The sequence below is a fragment of the Phyllostomus hastatus genome, unplaced genomic scaffold, assembly GCF_019186645.2.
Source record: "Phyllostomus hastatus isolate PE091 unplaced genomic scaffold, TTU_PhHast_1.1 phas_contig_40, whole genome shotgun sequence".
In the NCBI taxonomy this organism is placed as follows: Eukaryota; Metazoa; Chordata; class Mammalia; order Chiroptera; family Phyllostomidae; genus Phyllostomus; species Phyllostomus hastatus.
Window position 1 is genome coordinate 20,477,503 of NW_025333872.1, and position 21,760 is coordinate 20,499,262.

Below are 21,760 nucleotides of genomic sequence, written 5' to 3' on the forward strand. Positions count from 1 at the left end.
TAAGTGCCCATCAGCAAATGAATGGATAAAAAAACTGTGGCACATTTACACACTGGAATACTACACAGCAGAAAGAAAAAAGGAACTCCTACCCTTCCGGACAGCATGGATGGAATTGGTGAGCATTAATATGCTAAGTAAAATAAGCCAGGTAGTGAAAAACAAAAACCATTTGATCTCACCTGTAAGTAGGACCTAATCAGCAAAACAAACAAGCGAGCAAAACAGAACCAGAGACATGGAAATAAAGAACAAACTAACAGTGACCAGAGGGGAGGGGAGAAGAGGATAACGGGGAAAGAAAGGGAAGGGTTGTCAAGGAACATGTATAAGGGACCCATGAACAAAGACACGGGGGGCATTTAATGTGGGGAGTGGGGATGGGTGGGGAAGGGGAGAGCAATGTTGGGGGCAGAATGGGGACAACTGTAATTGAACAAACAATAGAAAAAAGTAAATCTTGGTAAAGTAGGAAAAAAAATGGGGATAGCATATGAAAAGCATTTAGCTCTGTGGCTGGCATGTAATACATCCTGAATTCATACTAACAGTCTTTTCTTCATTTTAAATCCATGGTAAAAATAGATCGATGGTGTGTGGTGTGTATGGAGGGTATCTTAGAAAGTGACCAGGCGAAATACTACACTGAATCCAGCTATGCTAGGCTGGTTCTGTTATTGCCACACTTGAGTCTCACCATTTGGGGGAGCAAAAGTTTCTTTTCAGTAATGGCCTTGATAATATTTTTGCTGTCACTTTCAGTGCCTAAACACCAAACATAATGCTGTCCTTGCTTTCTAAGTGGTTTTCCACTAAAGACTGCAATCTGAATTACTTAGAAAAGTACTTCATCCAGATACCTTTCCGAGTTCTCAAATAAAAAAATGCTGATTCCTGTACTATCACTTATGTGGGTATCTTGCTTCAGTGTGTACGCTACTTTCCCACAAGGAGACTGTTAGTCCTTAGGACTTGTCACAGAAGTCCTATATTCCCAGAGCCCAGTGAATATGCATAAAGGGAACATCAAATCAGTGTGTTAATGACTTTAATTTAGAGTTCTATAAGCAATTGACAGACTTCTATCTTGTTCTTACGTAAGTGTAAAAGCCAAAGATAATCCTTTATAATTCATGCTTGATCTTAATTTGATCTCAATTTTCCCGGGATACTCCTTCCTTCAGCTTTACTTTATAACTTTTACTTCCCTCTCGGCACCCCTCCCCAGGGATCTTTACCTGCATTTGGGTTAAAAGCAGCAGGATGGAGGGAGGAACCATATATGGACTCTGGACTCAGAACCTCAAATTCTGGCTTAGCCACATACTAGAGATGTAACCCTAAGATATTAATTAACTTCCCTTAGCTTTGATCTCCTCACCTCTAAACTGGATATAAGAACTTACAACGGCAGAACTTGCCTTTTATTATGTAGTCAGTAGATACTCCTCTCCCTTCTTCTAGCACAAAAAATAAATTGGATTCACATACTGTCACATAAAACCCATCTGTTTCTATACTTCACATCACAGTCCCAAAATTAATCTTCTTTTTTCTCTCTGGGAATATTCCTGAAATGGTGCTCTCTTTGAAATATAAACAATAGAGCTGCTTCTAGATTTAAGATTTTTCTCTTCAGTAATAACTAGTTTAAAATTCAAGTAAGAAAAGATGATTTCGAAGGTTATAGAAAAGAGAAATGCTATTCAATCATCTCCAGGCCTGTACAATCTAAGATGGACAGTGACACATCTCAGAGACACAAGTTGACTGAACAAGCACTGAAGGAAGTTGCAGTAGGATATTCAAGACGTTAGGTGGTGAACCAAAGTCTGTGTCAGCACAAGAAGAAAGAGGGTGCATGCATGCACACACATACCAAAAAACAACAAGTACTGCAGCATAAAAAAAAAGTGTAAGTAGACTATCTAAACAAAGAATTAGTGCTGGTGTATAATTTCAAATAAAGATGGCATGTAACATGCAGTAAAAAGTATCTGCAAAAAGATATATTTCATGCAGAAAATATTAATTACATTGAGAAAAATATAAAGAAAGGAAGAAAAATTATTCAGCAGAATAGAGCAGTTAATGTAAGTATATGATCTGGAGTCAGAGTGCCTGGGTTTGAGACCTGTGCATATACATTGATAGCTATGTGATTAAGCAATGTATTTTTCTTCTCTATGCCTTAATGTCCTCATCTGTGAAAAGGGTTATATATAACTCTCATCATACAGGGTTTATGTGAGGCGTAATTGAGATGATACAAGTAAAGCAATAGTTCAGTGCCCGGCACACAATAAGAATTCACTAAAGGTTAGACATATGGGGTTGAATATCTTCCTCTAAAAAAGACATTACGTTATTTACTTAATAATCCATTGACCCTCAAGAAAACATGTAATTGACATAAAAAAGCCTTCTTACTGTGATACATAATTACTCAATCAGGTTATTTAAAAAGTTGAAGATGTATAATTTTTGTAGGAGACAAAAATTATAATGAGATAAAGATGGAAAATCCATATTTAAGTTTTGACCTGAGTAAATTCCTCTCTGAGGTTCATTTGTCCCTCTGCCACCTGAATGCCCCACAGAGACGGCTGCCATGAGTTGGCATAGGCTGCTCTGTGGTCGTCACTCACTCATATTCTCTCTCACACACACACACACACTCACTCACTCTCTCTCTCTCTCTCTCTCTCTCTCTCTCTCTCTCACACACACACACACACACACACACACACACACAGCACTCCTTAGGAATGACTGAGAAGTAACTTGTGCATGACAAGCACCCTCAGGGAACATACCTCAGATCTAAAATAAACAAATTAATATCTTCAGCCTGTTACAAGCTCTTTAAATGACAGATTTAGATTCCATAAACACAGCAGGGCTCTGGATCCACCTGATAGCATCAAGGCTTTGGCCCAAGTGCATCTCACTGGGGATTATGTGTGTGAGTCAAGGGCTTTGAGAAGAAATTCTGGATTTTGGAACATTATTTCACAGTTTATAGCTTGCTCAATGGGATAAACACTAAACTTCACATTTTAAGGTCATATCTCAAGGATTAGTTTCACTCTCTTCCAAGATGTCAATTCATTACCATAAAGTATGAATGAACAGAACATTAAAGAATAACCTGCTTAGCATTTTAAACAGAATGTGCTGCACAGTCAAATTCCAAATCCACATTTGCTTGTACAAATTTAATGCTGAGCAAATGATAAATGTCCTTAATGCCTGCTTATTGTAAAATAAAATCTGGTTAGTAATAAAAAATATATAAGTATGGAGTCATATTTTTGGAGTCCATGCATATGTCAAATAATGAAAGAGCACCGTTTCTGCATTGTGCTCTGCCTGGTGTGAGGACAGAATGCACCATGCATGGCTCTTGAAAAGATAAGAGCTTTCAGCCTTTATATTGTGAAAATAAAGCACAAAATGATAACTAAGCACCATAGGTTCCCTCTAAAAAGAGTATTCATTTAAAGAGAAATGATATAAATATTCATTTCAATATTTTTGTGGATATTATTTTAAAGCCTGGGGAGAAAAGAGGGAAGGACGATCAGAGTCTCCTACGAGGCCATGCCTGCGCTATATACCGTGCTGGGCACAGGGGTGGGGATGTGAGCACAGCTACTGTCAGACCCACTCAGTCCTACTGGAGGTCGCCGCCTTTTATTTGTTCTCAAAACCCAATGAAGAACATTCTTTTGCCTTTTTAAAAAATGCCTGGAATAATTACAGTTAGTTCTCTTGAACCATGAGTACCGGCTAAGGGAGATTCTTTTGTTATAACGAGAAGTCCTTCCTATCAGACTCTGACTGATAGGAAGATTTTACAGGCACCAATCCCCACATTGCTCACAGGAAGCCTGCTTTGTCATGGCCCCATCCACCTGCTCTGAAGTCACAAAACAGGCCTCTCTTACCGAGTCTGGGATACTGGAATCCTGGGTCTATCTGGATTCTTTTTATCTTTCTTTTTTACTAGTGGAGACTGTCTGATCACTGGAATAATCACCTTCGTAGTAACATGACCCTGACACTTCCTGGACTAGACTAATGGGAGAAGCGAGCAGAGGATTGATGGCACACACTGAGGCTGCAGGTGGAGTTATAGAAGGAAACTTAGGCACAAGTGCTGGGTCTGGAAAAGCAAGCACAGGTAAAACAGACATGCTTGGGCTCCAGGGACACAACAGCGCCCAGGTGTCACTGGGATTCTGTCTGTGTTCCCTGTTGCTCTCTCTCCCTTCCATTCCTATTTTCTGCTTTATTTAGGCAATTGCATTACTTTTTAACCTTGATTTGTAGAGAAGAAAAGGGGAATAAAAGGGGAAATTATTTTACCCATTATTGTATAGGACATCTTGTGAGAATACTTCAAGAATACATTAAATTTTAATTAAAAAAAAAAGCAAACAACATAAGCCCTGATTGTTTTTGGACTATATATTAAAAAAAGAAGAAAGGTTCTGACTTACATGCTCTCTCGATCTTTGCTCATTGTTTCCTAGCGGAAGGATTCATTTCTTAGAATCCCCTCAGTTTCTCTTATCCATCTTAAGAAGTGGAGGGAATAAATGAGAAAAATTTAAGGAGTCATAGATAAAAGGGGTAAAAAAATAACAGAAACAAACAAGATTAAAAACAGTTTCACAAATGATGCTGAAGAGAAAAATATAAACTGAAGAATGATTATTTTAAAAGTCCTAGACCACATTTTATTTAGATTATGGTTATAAAACTATACAAAATAAGTTTTGCAAGTTATGCATGCCACAAATACACCAAAAGATGGAAATAACTGAAGGCAGGATTCAAGGGAGAGTAGGACAACTTAAATCATACAAGAAGTATCATAAAGACTGGATTTAAAAAGTGAAGAAATATTGAAAGGTGTGATGTAGGAGTATAAAATATGAAAACACTCGAGATCCTTTGTAAAGAATATATCAGAAGGAAAAATACTGAATTCTGCAAAAGCAGGCAGAAGGCCATTACAGAAATGGGCGTCAAGAGTGGCGGTAGTGAGGGAGAACAGGGTAGCAGTGGAGCTGGGAAATGAGAGTGGACTGGAGCTGTATTTAGTATGTAAACTGCAGTCAGAGCAAGAGTCAAATGTGATACTCAAATTTCAGGGACTGCAACAAGAAGGATGATGTGACATTTACTGAAAGAGGAGCAAAAGAGTAGGAGTAGATTCTAATGAAATGAATACTTTTTTTTTTGGCCAAGTTTGAGTTGCCTTAGGAACATTTGGGGGAAAATGTCAACTAAGTGAAGTGATCACATTATTGGATACATAAATCTGCAGATCAAAAAAAGACATTGACTGAAGATATGGGTTTGAGAGTCATTAGCAAATACATGGATCTGAAGATCTAGGCAGGTGATGAATTGGCAGAGATTGGTAATAGAGCAAGATAAAATGCTGGGACAAGAAAGCATACGTCTGCCTCGCACACAGACTTTAAGGACACTGGGTTTGGCTCTGTTCCCTGACGCTGCCCAGGACAGCAAAATATGCATGCTTCATTTTATTCAACTTCATTGCTAACCTATTAGTTTTCTTTAATGTACAAACACTATTTATATCATCTAAAACAATTTTGCTCTTATGATTGTTTTAGAAGACACACAATAAGACATTCCCAGATCTGTCTTCCATAGTTTACAAAAATACAAGAGTTTACATAAGTCATTTGCAGAAAAAGATGGAAACAGGGCTCTGACCAGTGTGGCACTGTTGGTTGGGTATCATTCCCCAAAGTGAAAGGTCACTGGTTTGATTCCTGATCAGGGCAAATACCTGGGTTGTGGGTTTGGTCCCTGGTCAGGGCGCTTACAAGAGGCAACTGATCAGATCGATGTTGCACTCTCACGTCGATGTTTCTTTTCCTTTCTCTCTTCCTTCCCCTCTCTAAAAACAAATGAATAAAATCTTTTTTAAAAAAGATGGAAAGGGTTTAGGGAGTGGTAGTTTCTGCATAATATTTCATTTTTGTGAAGACTGAAGAGCTCTGCCCCACTGGTGTGTGCTGGAGGGTGAATCCTATCATAATTTCAGAGCACCTAATAGACTTCTTTTTCTCGCATGTGTGAAATAGGGTCACGACAATTCTTCTGTCTAGTTAGACAACATATTTTTTGGCAGCAGAATTTTGTATGTTAATTTAATGCATTTCCCCATAGATTTCCTAGGATGTAGGCAGAAACAACTGTACACACACTAAAAAATAAAAAGCTCTCAGTAATGCCATTGATCCAAATATATCTGATAGCCTAGGTACAGAACTAGCATGTATAAAGAAGCTTTAAACAATTTCAAACCATCTATGACACAAATATAAAAATGATAACCATATGAAAAATGTTTCCCAAGTTCCACTAAACTATGTGTTTTTTGGGGGTGTCTTGTACTATACTTTATATTTTGACCAACAAGAAGTTACACTTTCACGGTCAATTTCAGTGAGAATTTTTGAAGACTACATTAAATCTTACAATACAGCACTTCTTTGAATAGTTCAGTAGCCTGAGAGTGAACTAAAGCAAGTTGGAATAATGGGATATATGATCAAATGTCAGTAATAAAGTCATCTGCATGCTCAGCATGAAACTATAAAATCAAAAGCTATTTCAAGACATTGAAATTAGGTCCCAACAGCTAACCAAAACTACCAAAGGTGTTCATAAATTTGAGGGGTTTTATATTTGATAAAAATGAAGATGAGTATTGGCCACTTCAAAAATTAAATTTCCCTCATTAACACATTACCTTAAAATATAAATCCCAATTTTGGCTTAATATTAGGATTCAATTAGAATTGCAGTAAGTCAAAGTGTAGAAAGGGAAATACTCTTTTAAGCATTTTGTTAAATTCTACTGCTGAAATCATAAAAAAATATATATTATTCGATTTTGCTGGCATGGAGAGCTACTCTTCTAAAAAGTTAATTTTGTAGCTTTTTATGACACCAAGGATTAATAAATTTTAATTAGGTTAAATATAAATATCATACTCTAAAAAAGGAAAATTAATATGAGGTACCCTAAACCCAAGATGGATAATCATTTCTAATTTCTTATTACATAGCCTAGCATATGAGTGAAACAAAGTTACCACTGTCACAAGAGATAATGAAGAATTTTGTGAAGCTTCAATATTTGTCAGCTAGTTCTGGAACTATTCAATAAATATCCAACTAACTGAAACACAGAACATTTTGTTCTCAGTTAATACACACAATTAAAAAAATAAGCTAACAGAGGCATCAATTTCTACCTCAAAGAAATGTGTCTTCAGATGGGAACATAGGAAATAACCAAAATATGCTGTAGGGCTATGTACTGATACGTTTTAATACGAAGTACTACATTACTATAAGTCAATGATCTATTGTGAAAAAAATACAATAACAACATGATTTACATACTTACTCATCTCAAAATATAATATTATATGTATAATATTCATTTCCAATTTATGATGTTTCACAAATTTTAATTTCAACCTCCAAATATTTAAACAAGGAAGTGGAGTACACATATACTTTAGAATTGTTTAAATAAATACAGATGAAATCAGTTTGTAAAAAGCATGTAATTACTGAAGATAACATTCAAGCCTAAGCTATCTTCTTATCTTCTGTTTAAATTCATTATGAACTGTCCATGTGACTTTGAACAGTTTAATTATATGTGCCTAAAATTCCTTCTCTGTACTCATTCTACAGACACATTAAATAGATTAAACTAGGTAATAATATAGATCACAGACAAAATGGTTAATTCATAGTAAATAGTCATCAAAGTTTTAGTGCTACCAATATAATTGTTATCACCTTTCATTTATTTTATCCCTACTTTTATTAATGTCTTCATTGTTCTCCCTTTCAGGAAGGGGTTTACGAAACTCTTAGGAAAATAATTACAACTCTGTTTTATCACACATGCAGAGTCTGGTATAGACTAGGTGATTCTCCACCAAAAAGAGTGTTACTAAGTGAAAAATATTAATATTACTTAGTGACTATTCCTGTGTAAGCTATAGATGTGTGATACAATGCCATGTGTGTACATATATTCTCCAGTATAGTCAACCTGACAACCCACATGGCATGTCATTACACACGTTGCAGCTGAAAAACACTGAGGACGGAGGTATTTACAGAACGCACCATCCTCATTGAATGAAAGTGGAGCCAAGACTGACACTGAGGTCTCCCTGGTTCAAAATTCTATTATTTTCCCATTATGTTATAGCGTGTATTCATAGCTCTTTCATATCTCAAGACACTCTACATCTTAATTATGTTTTCATAAAGTCTTTTCCAGAACATAGAAACTCTACAGGAGAAGGGGCCAGATCTAACAATTACCAGGTCACTAAAACACCATATAAAGGAAGGATTCGCTAGTGAGAAAACTTGAGGGCCGCAAAATATTTCCATGATCTCACCCCTCTGCTCTATTCAGTCCTACCTCCAAAACAGCACCCCCCTCTCTCTCCTCATGGCTGCTTTTTTTTTTTCAAATAATGCTCTATTTTTCTGTATCTTTGCCTTCTTTTTCAGGTTTAGACTCAAAAGCTTAAAGAAAATTGTTAAAGACAACCTGACTTCAGGCTTCTATGTAAACTAACATAATCCTAAAGCTTCTGGATTCATTCCAGTATGAAGCCATATTGGGACAGTTGTTTAAATGTATTACAGGACTTCCTGGGCCATTGAAAGCAACTTTTCCATTATTACATTTATAAGTTGAAGACCAAGTGACTGCCATATAGTTCCAATAAATTAACTCCTGGATGACTGAATGAATTAATTGAAATTAATATTCAGAATGATGATATGGAGGCCTCATAGGCTCTTTGTAAAAAGTCAAATAATGTTCAATGTATTACACTTACTAAAAATGGATAATTTTATAATAATTATATAAAGAGCCATAAAAGCCATAACATGATATTCAGAAATGAGTTGAAAGTAACTTCTGAACTAACCTTTTAATATAATTTTATTAGAAAATTTGGTTAAGAAAAATAACTGATTATTGAGGCACTGGAATTGAGTGATATATTCATTGTAATTATTTTTTTCTTCTACTTGAACTTTCAGCCAAGATTAGAATAGCATTGGGGCTTTGATGAGGACAGTGATACTGAGGTCTCTTTCAGAGAACCTGTGATGTTACTGCTGCAACTGTGATAGATCCCTGGAATTCTTCTGTAAGAAGAGGAAAGAAGTGAGAATCAGTAGATACTTGTTCTGGACCCATTGTGCATACAGTAACTGCATTTACTGCAGGAAAAGTGTCTGGAGAAGAGGTTGTACAATTATTCTATATTCATTCAGCAAATATTTCTTAACCACCTACTGTGTGCTAGGCATTGTTCTAGATGATTGGGATTCATGACTGATTGAGAAAGACAAGAAGACATGTCATTTTTAAATTTACATTCTAGTGAAGAGAAACCATAACAACAAATAAGTAAATCACAAAGTATATTAAAAGGTGATACATCCTATCAAAAAAAGAAAAATGAGAGAAGGGTAAAGGGATGGTGAGTATTTTGGTAGGAAGAAACAAAAGCATTTACAAAAGCAGGAAGATGTGATAAGAGGATATCACAGTAATTCAGCTAAGAGAAGATGGTGACTTAGGCAAGGGTAATGGTAATGATATTGAGAGCTATTAGATTCTTGATATGTTTTAAAGATGAGGGTACCAGGTTTGCCTGGCAGGTTGGATAGGATGTGTACTAGAACAAAAGGAGTCATGGAGGAGTCCACAGGTTCTGATCTGTCCAAGTAAAAGGATGGGATTGCCAACGACTGAGGCAGATAGATTACAGGTAAAGAACATGTGAGGTAAGAACAGTACTGGTTAAATATGCAATGACTAGACATCCATGTGGTGATGTTGAGTAGGCAGCCCCACATCTCAGTCTTGGAGAGAGGTTTTGGCAGGAACCATGCCACAGGTGAGATGACAAAGAGGTAGTGAGTGTAGACAGAGAAGGCACCACAGACAGTGCCTGGGAAACTCCAACATTAGGAAGTTGTATGGAAGAGGAGAAACCAGAAGGGTGAGAAATGTAATTAATTTTATAATAGGAGATAAACATAAATTTTGAAAACAATGTATCAATAATAGTTCAAGTAAGACCATGGGTCAAGTGTTTCAAGTGAGTACTTTGGTGATGCAGAAGGCAGAACCAAGACCAATGGCCACTTACAGGGATAAGGATCTTATTTCAATGAGAAAAAACATGTAACAGCAATGTCAAGTCAATATTAGATCCAGCTGTTTTATAGCACAGTGAAGTTTCTATTTAATCACTAGAGGTATTCAGAGACAAGCTGATGAGCACCACAGATCTTGTAGAAATGATTCCTGCATTGGGCAGAAGATTAGACTGTACAACCTATGAGATACACTCCAACAAATGATTCTATTATTTCTGCCTCACTTAACACCAGAGGAGAAATACATCTGCTTTTCCATCTGTGGGCATTTGCAATCTAAGCAATCTGCATTCAGAATTATCTCAATGCCTCTTCATATAAAAGAAAGTGAATCAGAGCAATGGTTTAATGCAAAGAGGAGAGGCTTTGGGGACAATGTTAACGGTGTCACTAATACATTGTGTGGCTTTAGGAAATTTCCTTGATAATTTTTAAATATTAGTCTCTTCAGAATTCTCACCAGTGTTCTTGAGGGAATACAACAGCAATTTGCTGTGACTGATACAGTGGTTATTCAAACAAACCTTAATTCTCTAAGTGTGAGGTCGTGGATTTAAAGACTGTTTTATGATGTTTTAAAGTTAGATTTTTTTCTAAACTGGAGTTCTGGACTATATTCTTCATTTAAGTACTATATTTACTCATAAACCAGAAACAAGCATATGATATTTTTTAAATAAAGACAAAATTTTCCATATGGTTTTTAAGTTCATGATAGATTTTGGGGAATAATATTTGGGGTTAAATTTTTGTACTAGGTGTGTTAAGATGCCATTTGCTTACACAATAATAATAAAACCACACAGTGTAATGAGGCAAAGACAACAAGCTGTGAATTCTGTGTGGCTGGATATGAATCTCAAATTGATCATTCCCTAATAACATGATTTTGGCAAATAAGCTCCTCTGAGACTCAATTTTTTTTCTGTAAAATGAAAAGTATAGAATTATTAGGATTTTGAAGGCAACTGAATGTGTTAATGTAAAATAAGTAAAATATCTGGTACATAAAAAATAGTTAATAATCCTTAGGTTTTATTATTTGTTCCTCTATTCTATGAAAAATACATCTAAATATAACTAATTGTCTTCTATTTTAGATGTTTTCAGTTAGCTCAAACTCTTTTTAAAATATCTTTATTATTAGGAATATAACAGATTAATAATAATTCAAAGAACACATATGAACCTGCAATAAAAAAGAACACATCCTTTTTATATCTATCTATCTATCTATCTAATCTGTTAATGTACAGTCCCCCACACACACCAGCATATTTATGTATGTGTATATATCCCTTTTATACACAAGGAAAAAAACTACAATATTTTATAGTTTAGCTTAACAATACAGGTATATGTGTGCAAATATGTAACTCTAAAATAAATCAACTGCTTTCAAGTCTGTGTCTTTGTGATTATCACTGATTTTGCAAAATGTTCCCCAAAATGGTTGAATTTCAATAATCTGACCAACAGGTTATGAAGCATATTTTCCCCATATCCTTACTACATTATTGGTTATAATCAAACTTTTTCATCTTTAAGTATGACAGAGAAGAGACTCATTTCATATTCACCTTACCTTGGATTTGTCTATAAGTGAAGTGAAGGGTTTTTTTTTTCCTATTTGCTTTCAACAGTACAAGGATGAAAACTATCTCTTGATACCAATGGCTTCTTGTTTAATTTTTAAAAAGTTGAGTCCATTATGTATAAAAAAGTAAACTTTCTGTCATGTGTTTCAAACATTTTTCAAATAGACACACCAGTTTGGAACATTTAGTGCCTTTGGATTTTGAATCATCATCATTTTCACTAGTACTGAAGTTTCAGTTTTATGTTGTAAAATATTTTAATAACTCGTAACTGTAAAAATTTTCATCTTTCTTAGAAATGCTTTGCCTAAATTAAATATTATACCATGTTAATAAACCTCTCATAAATTATCCTAGCACTTTTTCTTTTTTGCATTTAATCTTAAGTCCAGTTTAGATTTATGCTGGAATAAAAGATGAGTTAGAAATTTAGTCTTCCTTTACTTTGGTCCTCACTAGTCATCTGTCCAACATTTATTGAATAATGATTAATTCACATGAATGTAAATATATATATTATGTAACATACATCCATGTTTATTTCATGAAGAATGTAAAATTGATTTAATCAAATGTCTGAGTTTGATCTTAAAATTCAGTAAATTTTAAATATTTTAAAGGATTCAGTTTTGAATCCTTGAAGTAAACAACATTTTAGTATAATTTATTTGCTTATAGTGTGCTACTAAAATACATTGGGTAATATTTTGTAACAATTTTTATTGTAGTAAATATATATATAACTAAATTCACCATTTTAGTTGCTTTTATATATGTAATTCAATGTCATTAAGTATATTCACAATGTCATCTAACCATTACCATATCTATTTCCAGAACATTTTCTCATCCCAAACAGAAAGTCTATACTCATTAAAGAATAATTCTCCATTCCTCCCTCTCCAAAGTCCCTGGTGACTTCTATTTCACTTTCTGTGTTTATGAACTTGCCTGTTCTAAGTACCTGATATAAGTGGAATAATACAATATTTGACCTTCTGTATATGGCTTATTTTAATTACCACAGTGTTTTTACTGTTCATCCACATCATGCCATGTATCTGAATCATATTGTTCTTTATGGAGGAATGATATTCTATTGCACCTAGATATCTCATTTTGTTTATCAATTTATCTGTTGAGGATATTTAGGTTGTTTCCACCTTTTGGCTATTGTGAATAATGGTATAATGAACACTAGTGCACATTTGGTAATAATTTAAAGTTTTTGCATTGATATTCATAATAAGAGCTTTGCAGAGTTTTACTTTGGTGATATTCTTGTGAAACATTTATTTTCAAGAAAATTACTTATAAAATGATATAAATAGAAATATTATACAAACTTCTTTTAAACATTACTTAAAAAGATAACATCTAAGAGTCACATTTATTCACAACTTTTCTACATAGATTTAAATTTCTTTCAAAAAGTCAGTTGTAGTCAGGTCATAATTTGGTTATCCAAGCAACAATAATCTCTCATCAGCATGTTTCCAAGGGGGTGCATTGACTTTTTTCCATGTATTTTTTCTAGAGAGTTTGTTTTTCTGTTAATTTCAATACTAAGATATAAGTACTTGAATTTACACAGAATTTTTACTTCTACATGTCATTAAGTCCTTCAGACTCAATAATAATATAGGAATCCAAACAATTGGTCATATAGTGTCTCTCAACTTTGAAAGTGATCTTTCTTCTCTAGTCTCTTTAAAATATATTTCAAAGCCACTTCTACTGAAACATCAAAGTAAATGAAAGAAGAGACATCTGTGCTCTAATGGGTGCAGAGGAACTTACTGAAGGCTTGCTGAATTAAACAAACTAACAAATGAGGAAACAAGTAAATAAAAATGGCAAGGTTGTACACGGGGATGTGAGGTGGAAGATACTTTGGCTCTGAAGGGACCCTTGAGTAAGCATACATGTTTGGTCACATTTTAACAGACACTGCAAGTTCCGTTGCGGTAATTTTTAGCTTTCCAGTTGGGGATAAAGGTGAAGTAACCTGACCGAATGAAAGAAAAAAAAAACATTAAGATGGACTGAAGAGCCTCTAAAAAGTCTAGACATAGAAAAGGACAGATTATTTCAGGAAGTGTAAGAACATATTTTGTGAGGAGGTATTGAGCTCATAGAAAAAGGAGGATGTGGAGAGAAGTGTATGTAAGTCAGAATCAGAAACCCATGGGGTAATATGAGATAGAGGAAAGAAAAAATTAAGTTTTCACTGGAAAAATAAATGCATGGGATAACTGTTAATAAAAATAAGTCATCAGAAAAGGTAAATGCTAGACATAATATCATTGCAAATTTCTAAATTTTGCTGGAAAACAGTGTTCTTTCAGGTTTTATTCTACTGGAGGGAATGAAATCAACTAGTACTTTGGAACTTTTTTTGATAGGAAATATGAATCTGAGTGTCATTTTCTCAACTAAAATTTAAATTTATAGGTGACTAGGAAATGAATATCATATGAATAAAACAAATCATAAACTCACCAAATCCTTTCTTCCATTTCCTTTAGAAAATTAAAAAGTACTACTATGCACGTTGCAGTGGTCCCTGTCTGGTAAAGAAAAAATGGGTTTAAGATGTAAACTACAGTGTGGCTTTTAGATAACCACAGTGCTTAGAAAAATAGAGGTGTTTCCACCTCTGGCTATAACCGGCTTTGAAAGGTGGTCATAGTTTCCACAGTTAATATCCCTGGTCTCTGTTAATGCTCCTGAAATGATCTGATAATTACTTATAGAGTCAGAAAAAGTAACACTCATCAAGGATTTGGATTTGGGTTTTCCTCCTTCAGAGCTATACTCTGAAGGAAACGAGCTCTGTGGGATGAAAGGCTTGGCCATGGAGGCTACACCCAGCCACGCACGGAGGCGGCCCAGGCCCTCTCTCTGGAGCTGAGCAGAGGAAAATGAAATATAGAGCAAGTGTGATGCTTCTGAACATATTTTAGAACTTTAATTTTCTGCATTAATCTACATAAGGAATGGATTTGCAAAGCAGCACAGGGGAACATGGCTGTGTTTGATCTTAAAAGGGGCCAAATTTGGGGCTGATTTATACTCCTGGCAATCCACTGCTTTAAAAAGTTGGCAGTAACTCAAGGAGAGAAATAAAAAGTGGGCCTTAGGGCAAATTTAATTTAGAAAAGTTCTGATGTATTTGAGAGGATTCTGAAGGCAATATCAAAAAGATATTTTTAAAAGGCATTGAGAAGCTGAATTGCCCAGGTGGACAAGGAAGTACAGTAGTAAGCAACAAGTAGATCTCCCCTAGCAAGTGCACCTTCCTGTCCTCTATTGTCCTCCCAATTTGCCCACACCTGTGACAGGCACTCATTCTGAATGACTAGCAGCAACAAAACATCATACAGCTCTAGCCATCTATGTCTATCTTTGTTTCTTAGGTTTTATAAGGCACTTGTTTGTTGAGGACCAAGAATTTATAGCATTTTTCTCATTTTTCTGAGGATGAAGGTTAATGTCAAATGTGTACCCCAAGCTATGGTTCTACCCTTTACTTTTTCATATGTAATACCGTGGCACAGAATCATAATCACCACTAAAACATAATGCAATCTTTGGAGACCTCAAACAGCAACTAAACTCAATACACATATTGTCAACACTACAAATGACTTGATACAAGATGTCATGACCAAATTTACATGTACAATTTTACAGACAAAAACAATGAGTTATGAGAACTGCTTTCTGGATAAAGACTGTAAAATTAATTTGATTATAACAGGAATCCCAGTCAGCAACATTAACATTTTAAAAATAAATATGTGCTGGCTATAAAATACACTATGTGTGGATTTAGGGAATAAGAGCTAATGCTAAGGATGGTGAGTTTTCTGCATGATTATAATGGAACACATGCTACCTCCTTGGAGACTTGACTATGAAATAATCATTGCTCTGATTCTAAACCATTTTCAAAAGCAAGCAATAGCCCTGGCTGGCGTAGCTCAGTGGATTGAGCACGGGCTGGGAACCAAAGTGTCCCAGGTTCCATTCCCAGCCAGGGTACATTCCTGGGTTGCAGGCCATAACCCCCAGCAACCGCACATTGATGTCTGTCTGTCTGTCTGTCTGTCTGTCTCTCTGTCTCTCCCCCCCCTTCTCTCTCTAAAAATAAATAAATAAAATCTTAAAAAAAAAAAAGCAAGCAATAGATGTACAAGGCCTATTTCTCTACTAATCTTGTTAAAAACACAAATAATAAATCAAGCAAGGAAAACTGTTTATGAAAATAATTTAATAATGTAGCATATTTTCCCCAAATTAAATGATTAACCATAAAGCACCAGAGCTATATAAATCATTCTTAATGTAATGTAAGACCATTCTTATAGTGTCCATAATTTTAAACCTTAAACTTCTTTCAATTCTGTGTATTACTCAATTGACAGCAAATTAACTTGAAATTGGAGATGAACTGAAACAAAAAATCTATTCAATAGGTCATGTAGTAAAGGCAGGAGAAGCTCATTCCCTCAAGAATCCCTGTAGTTATTTACCACCCTTTGCTGGAAAGGGCTGTGTCCCACCACATTAATTACCAGCTCCCACAGACAGCAGGCTTCAAGGGGAGAGATGGCTCTGGGAGAAGTTGTGAAAGCAGGTCTTTGCCCAATGTGCCCCCTGAAGGATAAATCACTTTTTATTATAAAAGATTAAACTTCAAATCCATAAATACTGTTGTGCTCTGCTCAGCAGTTCACAGTATCACACCACACCACATATTTCACAGTTCATAAATGTATATCAACTTCGGTTCAAATTTCGCAATCATAACTTAATTCAACACCATTGATATTTTTGTGAGAAGCAGGCAAAAACCACTCAGTAGGAGAGAATCACCACTTTTGAAATAAAATATGGTTTTCAAAACATTTATTTTAATTGTATTGTTTTAGTATAACAATAAACAAAAACAACTTAACAGGCAGCTCTGCCCCGTTTCTTAGCACTCTTGTTCTTCTGTCAAGAGCCCTGAGAGTTCTCCTGTGTGTGGTGATTAATGTGGAAATGCACATCCTTCTAAAAATAAAGTGGTTTGACATTGTATTTATCGATTAAAAATGGTAAATTTTCTAAGCATAAACTGTGATTTGAACACATTACAGAAAACTATTCATTATTAGGGGTTATCATTTTCACATTCTTCCATTTTTACATGGAAATGTAATACAAATATGTGAGCATTATAAGTCAAGTTAAAAATATAATGGCTCACAAAAACTGAAGAATCTAAAATAAGAGTAATCTAAGTATCCTCATCTGTATCAGAGACATGTCTTAGATCAATTCATGATCTCCCCATTACTGCATCTGGAAAGTGAAAGCTTTATGTATTCTATGATTTCCAAGGTTAGTCCCAGCTTAAACATTCTGTAATTCTAAAGACACAACAATCTGCCAGTGAGATATGGTTTATTTCAATATGAATAGGCAGTTTTGTTGTTTGATCATCTTCATATAAATTAGAAAATTAAACCTCACAAAAATTAAATGCCACGAGATACTGTGTATAGTCAATATTTTCATGAGGTTATGCAGTGACAGATGGCTTCTAGAACTAGTGGTAATGTATACCTTACTCATTGTAAGGTATAAAAATGTTGAATCACTATGGTATACTCCTAAAACTAATATAACCAACTATTCTTAAATAAAGAAATAAATTGAGCCCTGGGCTCAAGTGGGGCTCAGTTGGTTGAGTGTCATCCCATGACCAAAAGGTTATAGGTTTGTTCCCGGGCATGTACGATTCCCAGTCGGGCATGTACAAGAGGCAACCGATGGATACTTTTCTCTCTCCCATCAATATTTCTCTCCTTCTCCCTTTCTTTCCCCCTTCCTCTCTCTCTAAAAGCAATGAAAAATATGTCCTCGGATGAGGATAAAAATAAATGCATAAAAATAAATTGAAAAATATTGTGTCAATATTCATCATTATGAATCAAAATAGACTACTGTATTATTCGGCATAAAATCACACATATTGTCACTTGAAGAGCCATCTGAACTTGAAATGCCTTCCACTACCTGACAACCTAATTTGGTCAAAGACATAAAGCTGCACTTTACTGAGAAGCAGATATTGAGTTTGTCACTGACTTTCCCATGTACAGAGAATAAACAAGTGTTATTCTGAGAAACAGCACCAAGTTATATACTATTTAAACATATGATTGAAGGAAAGAAACTTGTACTCTACACTATAATTGGGTAATTAATCATGTTCCTTAGTAAAAGGAACACATTTCTTAATATCTAATATTTCAACTATATTTCATTACTATGTAAAAATTTTCATGTATGTTTCTATGACTTCCCAATTTAATATTTGAAGCAATGTGATTGTAAAGTAAATCTAATAAAATTTAATGTGAAAATTATATCTATAGAATGCACCTTTCTTGCAATAAGGCCTAGCCAAAAAAAAATAACCACAAAAGTCCAAAACTTTATTTAAAAGTTAAATTTCATGGTTTGGTGGGCTGCAACAGTTTTATCCCTATTTGAAATAATTATAAACACAACACTCTACTTAATTTTATTTACTAAAATTTACTAAATTTAATTTTTATTTACTAAAATTTATCATATTAGAAAACAATTGGTAAACTACAGTATTTATGTCTGTAATCTTTATTATTCAGATAATTACATGGTCCCTTGCTTAGATTCACTCTTCTGAAAGTATATTACCAGCTTGAATATTTAAGTTTCCATTTTTAGCCTAAGTACTTAATACATTAAAAAAATAAAAACCTCTTTACGCCCATTGGAATTTATAAATATAACTGACAAAATCATGCCACTGCATGCTGTTTTATAATCCTGATTTTGGTGATACAAACCTCATGTGATAAAATGTCTAGTAAAAAAGTATTTTGAAGAGAACAATACATAATTTTTAAGTTTTATTTTTTATATTTTAAAAATATTTTTGTTTATTTTTATTTTTAGACAGAGGGGAAAAGAGGGTGAAAGAGATGGAAACAGCAATGTGTGGCTGCTTCTCGCACACTGCCCTACTGGGGGGACTGGGCCACAACCCAGACATGAGTCCTGAATATGAGTCAAACCAATGACCCTTTGCTTTTCAGGCTGCCACTCAATCCACTGAGCCACACTGGCTAGGGCCGATATCATAATTATTTTTATGTAGCCTCCTGATAGTTACAATCCAAGGGTTTAAGAAAACTACACTGCTTTCCTAGTTATAATAATTCCCTACAAATTGGCTCATACTACATATTTAGTATCATTCTAAAGTCTACTCTGTTTTATAAGAATATATGTTTTAATATGAACCAAAGCATAATCAAGTGAGTGTGCATATTTGAACAAATATTGAGCCATTTACATGTAAAAAAATGATTAAAATATCTAATTATGCTTCCCACATTTACAGAAACAAAAATGTTATCAGCTTCAGTTGAAAATCACTCATCACTGTACTTTAAAATAGGTTTTCTCCCTCAATGTCAGTTATCAAATATTTGTGCATACTTATATAATGAAACTTTAGATATTTATTTCACTAAAATCAATGAATAAAATATATAGTCTTATTTTTATCATTTTCTTCTGAACTCTATGAGAACAAAGCATATAATGCCATACCTTGGGATACTGTTTCACAGGAATCAGTACCCTTTCTGAGAGCTTTATGTTTTTGTTGCTGATGACATCAAGATATTTCTTTTCTTCATCTTCTTTTTTTCCATCAGAACCTTGAAATTTTTCAATTTCTGAAAAAAATCATGAGAAAAAAATAAGTGAAATAAAAAGTGACTGTAAATATGCTGATTGTTATTATTTCTCTTCTTAAGATTTTGAAGAATCTTTACAAAGGACTGAAATACCTCATTAACAGCCAAATGAATGCTGCTACTGATATAAGACAACCTCTGTCAATTAAAATTAAAAAGTGGTCACTGAAGATGTGACTGTCTTCTTTGAAACAGATGATGCATTTAATTAACTTTAATATCTTCAAACAACATATAAAGAAGAATCATGTCCTTTGCTATTTAAAATATCTAAGCATTGTGAAATTAAATGATCTAAGCAAACATAATTCCTAGGAGCAATGAATAGAATGAAATGTACTTTAAGGTTATATGTATTATTTTATTCAGAATTATCACTAAAAAAGTAATTAAGAATAGTAATCATCTATTACCTAAGTTAAGGTAGTAAAGATTAATAGAATGTTATATATTTTGTAACTAAACTTAAAAGCAATTAAAAAGGGGGTCACAGAAAAGCTATATAAAGGATTAAATATGTAAATGCTATCATTCACATTCATCAACATAAAATTATCTGTCTGCATGTTTAAGAGGAATTACTAATTTTACCCTATGAGAATATTCCCAAAATGGATATTTTTGAGCAAATGTATACTGTTTATATATTTTTCTTTTTAAAATTAATTTATTCTGCCAAGCCTTTCAAATCTCTAATATGAGTACTGTATGTAGAACAGAAAACAAGAAAACATATCTTCTTTTATGGAATCTATGTTCTGATAGGGAATATGAACAATTAGAAACTGAAGATATGTACACACTCATGTTTATGTATGGGGGTAAAAATAAATACAATAAAGCCACTAAAATATAAAGGAAAGTTGAATAAAGGAGTGGGGCTATTACTTTAGATTTATGGAGTAATAATTGAGCAGAACCCTGAAATGTGAGAAAGATAAATTCATGAGAGCTTGATTGAGAAATCAGGCTTTACAGTCTGATGGAGAAACAGCTTCACTTGCTCAAGGTTTGACAGGTGGTTAACAGGACAGATCATGTAAGTACCTGTAGACAAGTGACATTTTCTGCTTTTTTGTTGTGAATATAATGGGCAGTCACGGGGTAGTTTTGGTGCAGGAGGGAGGAAGTCATATTTGATTTTTACTTGTGAAGATAACACCAGATATAATATGCAAAACCAATCATAGCAGAGAGCAAGCAAACAAGGAAACCAACTTGTATTTGTCTAGCTGAGATAATGATGCTGACTTGATCTAACGAGGTAGAGACACAATGATGTGTATGAAGCTAAAGTCATTTCATGGAATTCACTATGTAAAATCGATGTTTTGATGAAATCTTGGAAAATTCATTTCCCTTATTTTTTAATGTTTATTGGCCAGCTATTATTACCATAAAATAACCTATAAATATTTATTTTCTCCTTGCTCTTGCCCCACTGTACTATTTCAAAGCACTTCTTAAGATATGAATGTGTCAGTTTTTTTATTTTATTTTATTATTTTTTCAGTTGTGTTAGAGATGAAACATATTCCTGTTATAAAATCCCTGTAACATTCCAGGAAGTAATCTTAAGGCATATTATTATTTTGGCCCATGTAAAATTAAAAAAAAATTTCTGAAAATCACATTGCTTACCAGATAATGTATGAATGAATGCCACAGTTTGTATAATTCATTTACAATCACTTTTTTCAGTTATATGCTATAATCTTCCTAAAGACAATTATCTTAAACTGAGCTGTCTGAGAAGGTTATTTGTAATATGTCTATAATTTCTACTTCCTATGATGGCATCAGACTCTTACTTTTGTACTCCAGAGCAATTACAAGTGACTTTGACTGTCTTTTTAAACCAAAAAACACTGCCTATTTAACACTTTCAATCCACCCTATAATCATTACATATACAACTCTGACAACTACAAAGAAAGAATATTCATTATATCCTCTGATACTGACAATAAACTTGTGATAAGTGCCTTTCGGGTACATGCACCTACATAATATCGTACTTCCTACATAATATTGTAACATAGGACACACTGAAGAAGCTCACTCAATTCCTAATCTATTAAA

The 21,760-nt window shown here is 34.1% G+C and overlaps 1 protein-coding gene across 2 annotated transcripts in view; it reads right to left on the reverse strand.

The window, feature by feature from the left end:
• Window positions 1–21,760, reverse strand: part of KHDRBS2 (KH RNA binding domain containing, signal transduction associated 2) — a 546,662-nt gene that overhangs the window by 434,868 nt on the left and 90,034 nt on the right. For both annotated transcript variants that reach the window (XR_006786163.1, XM_045843530.1), the window contains exon 2: window positions 19,530–19,657. Coding sequence is in view for 1 of the 2 variants with exons in the window: in XM_045843530.1 (XP_045699486.1) it covers window positions 19,530–19,657 (128 nt within the window). In the remaining variant the exon portion in view is untranslated. The remainder of the gene's footprint in view (window positions 1–19,529; window positions 19,658–21,760) is intronic.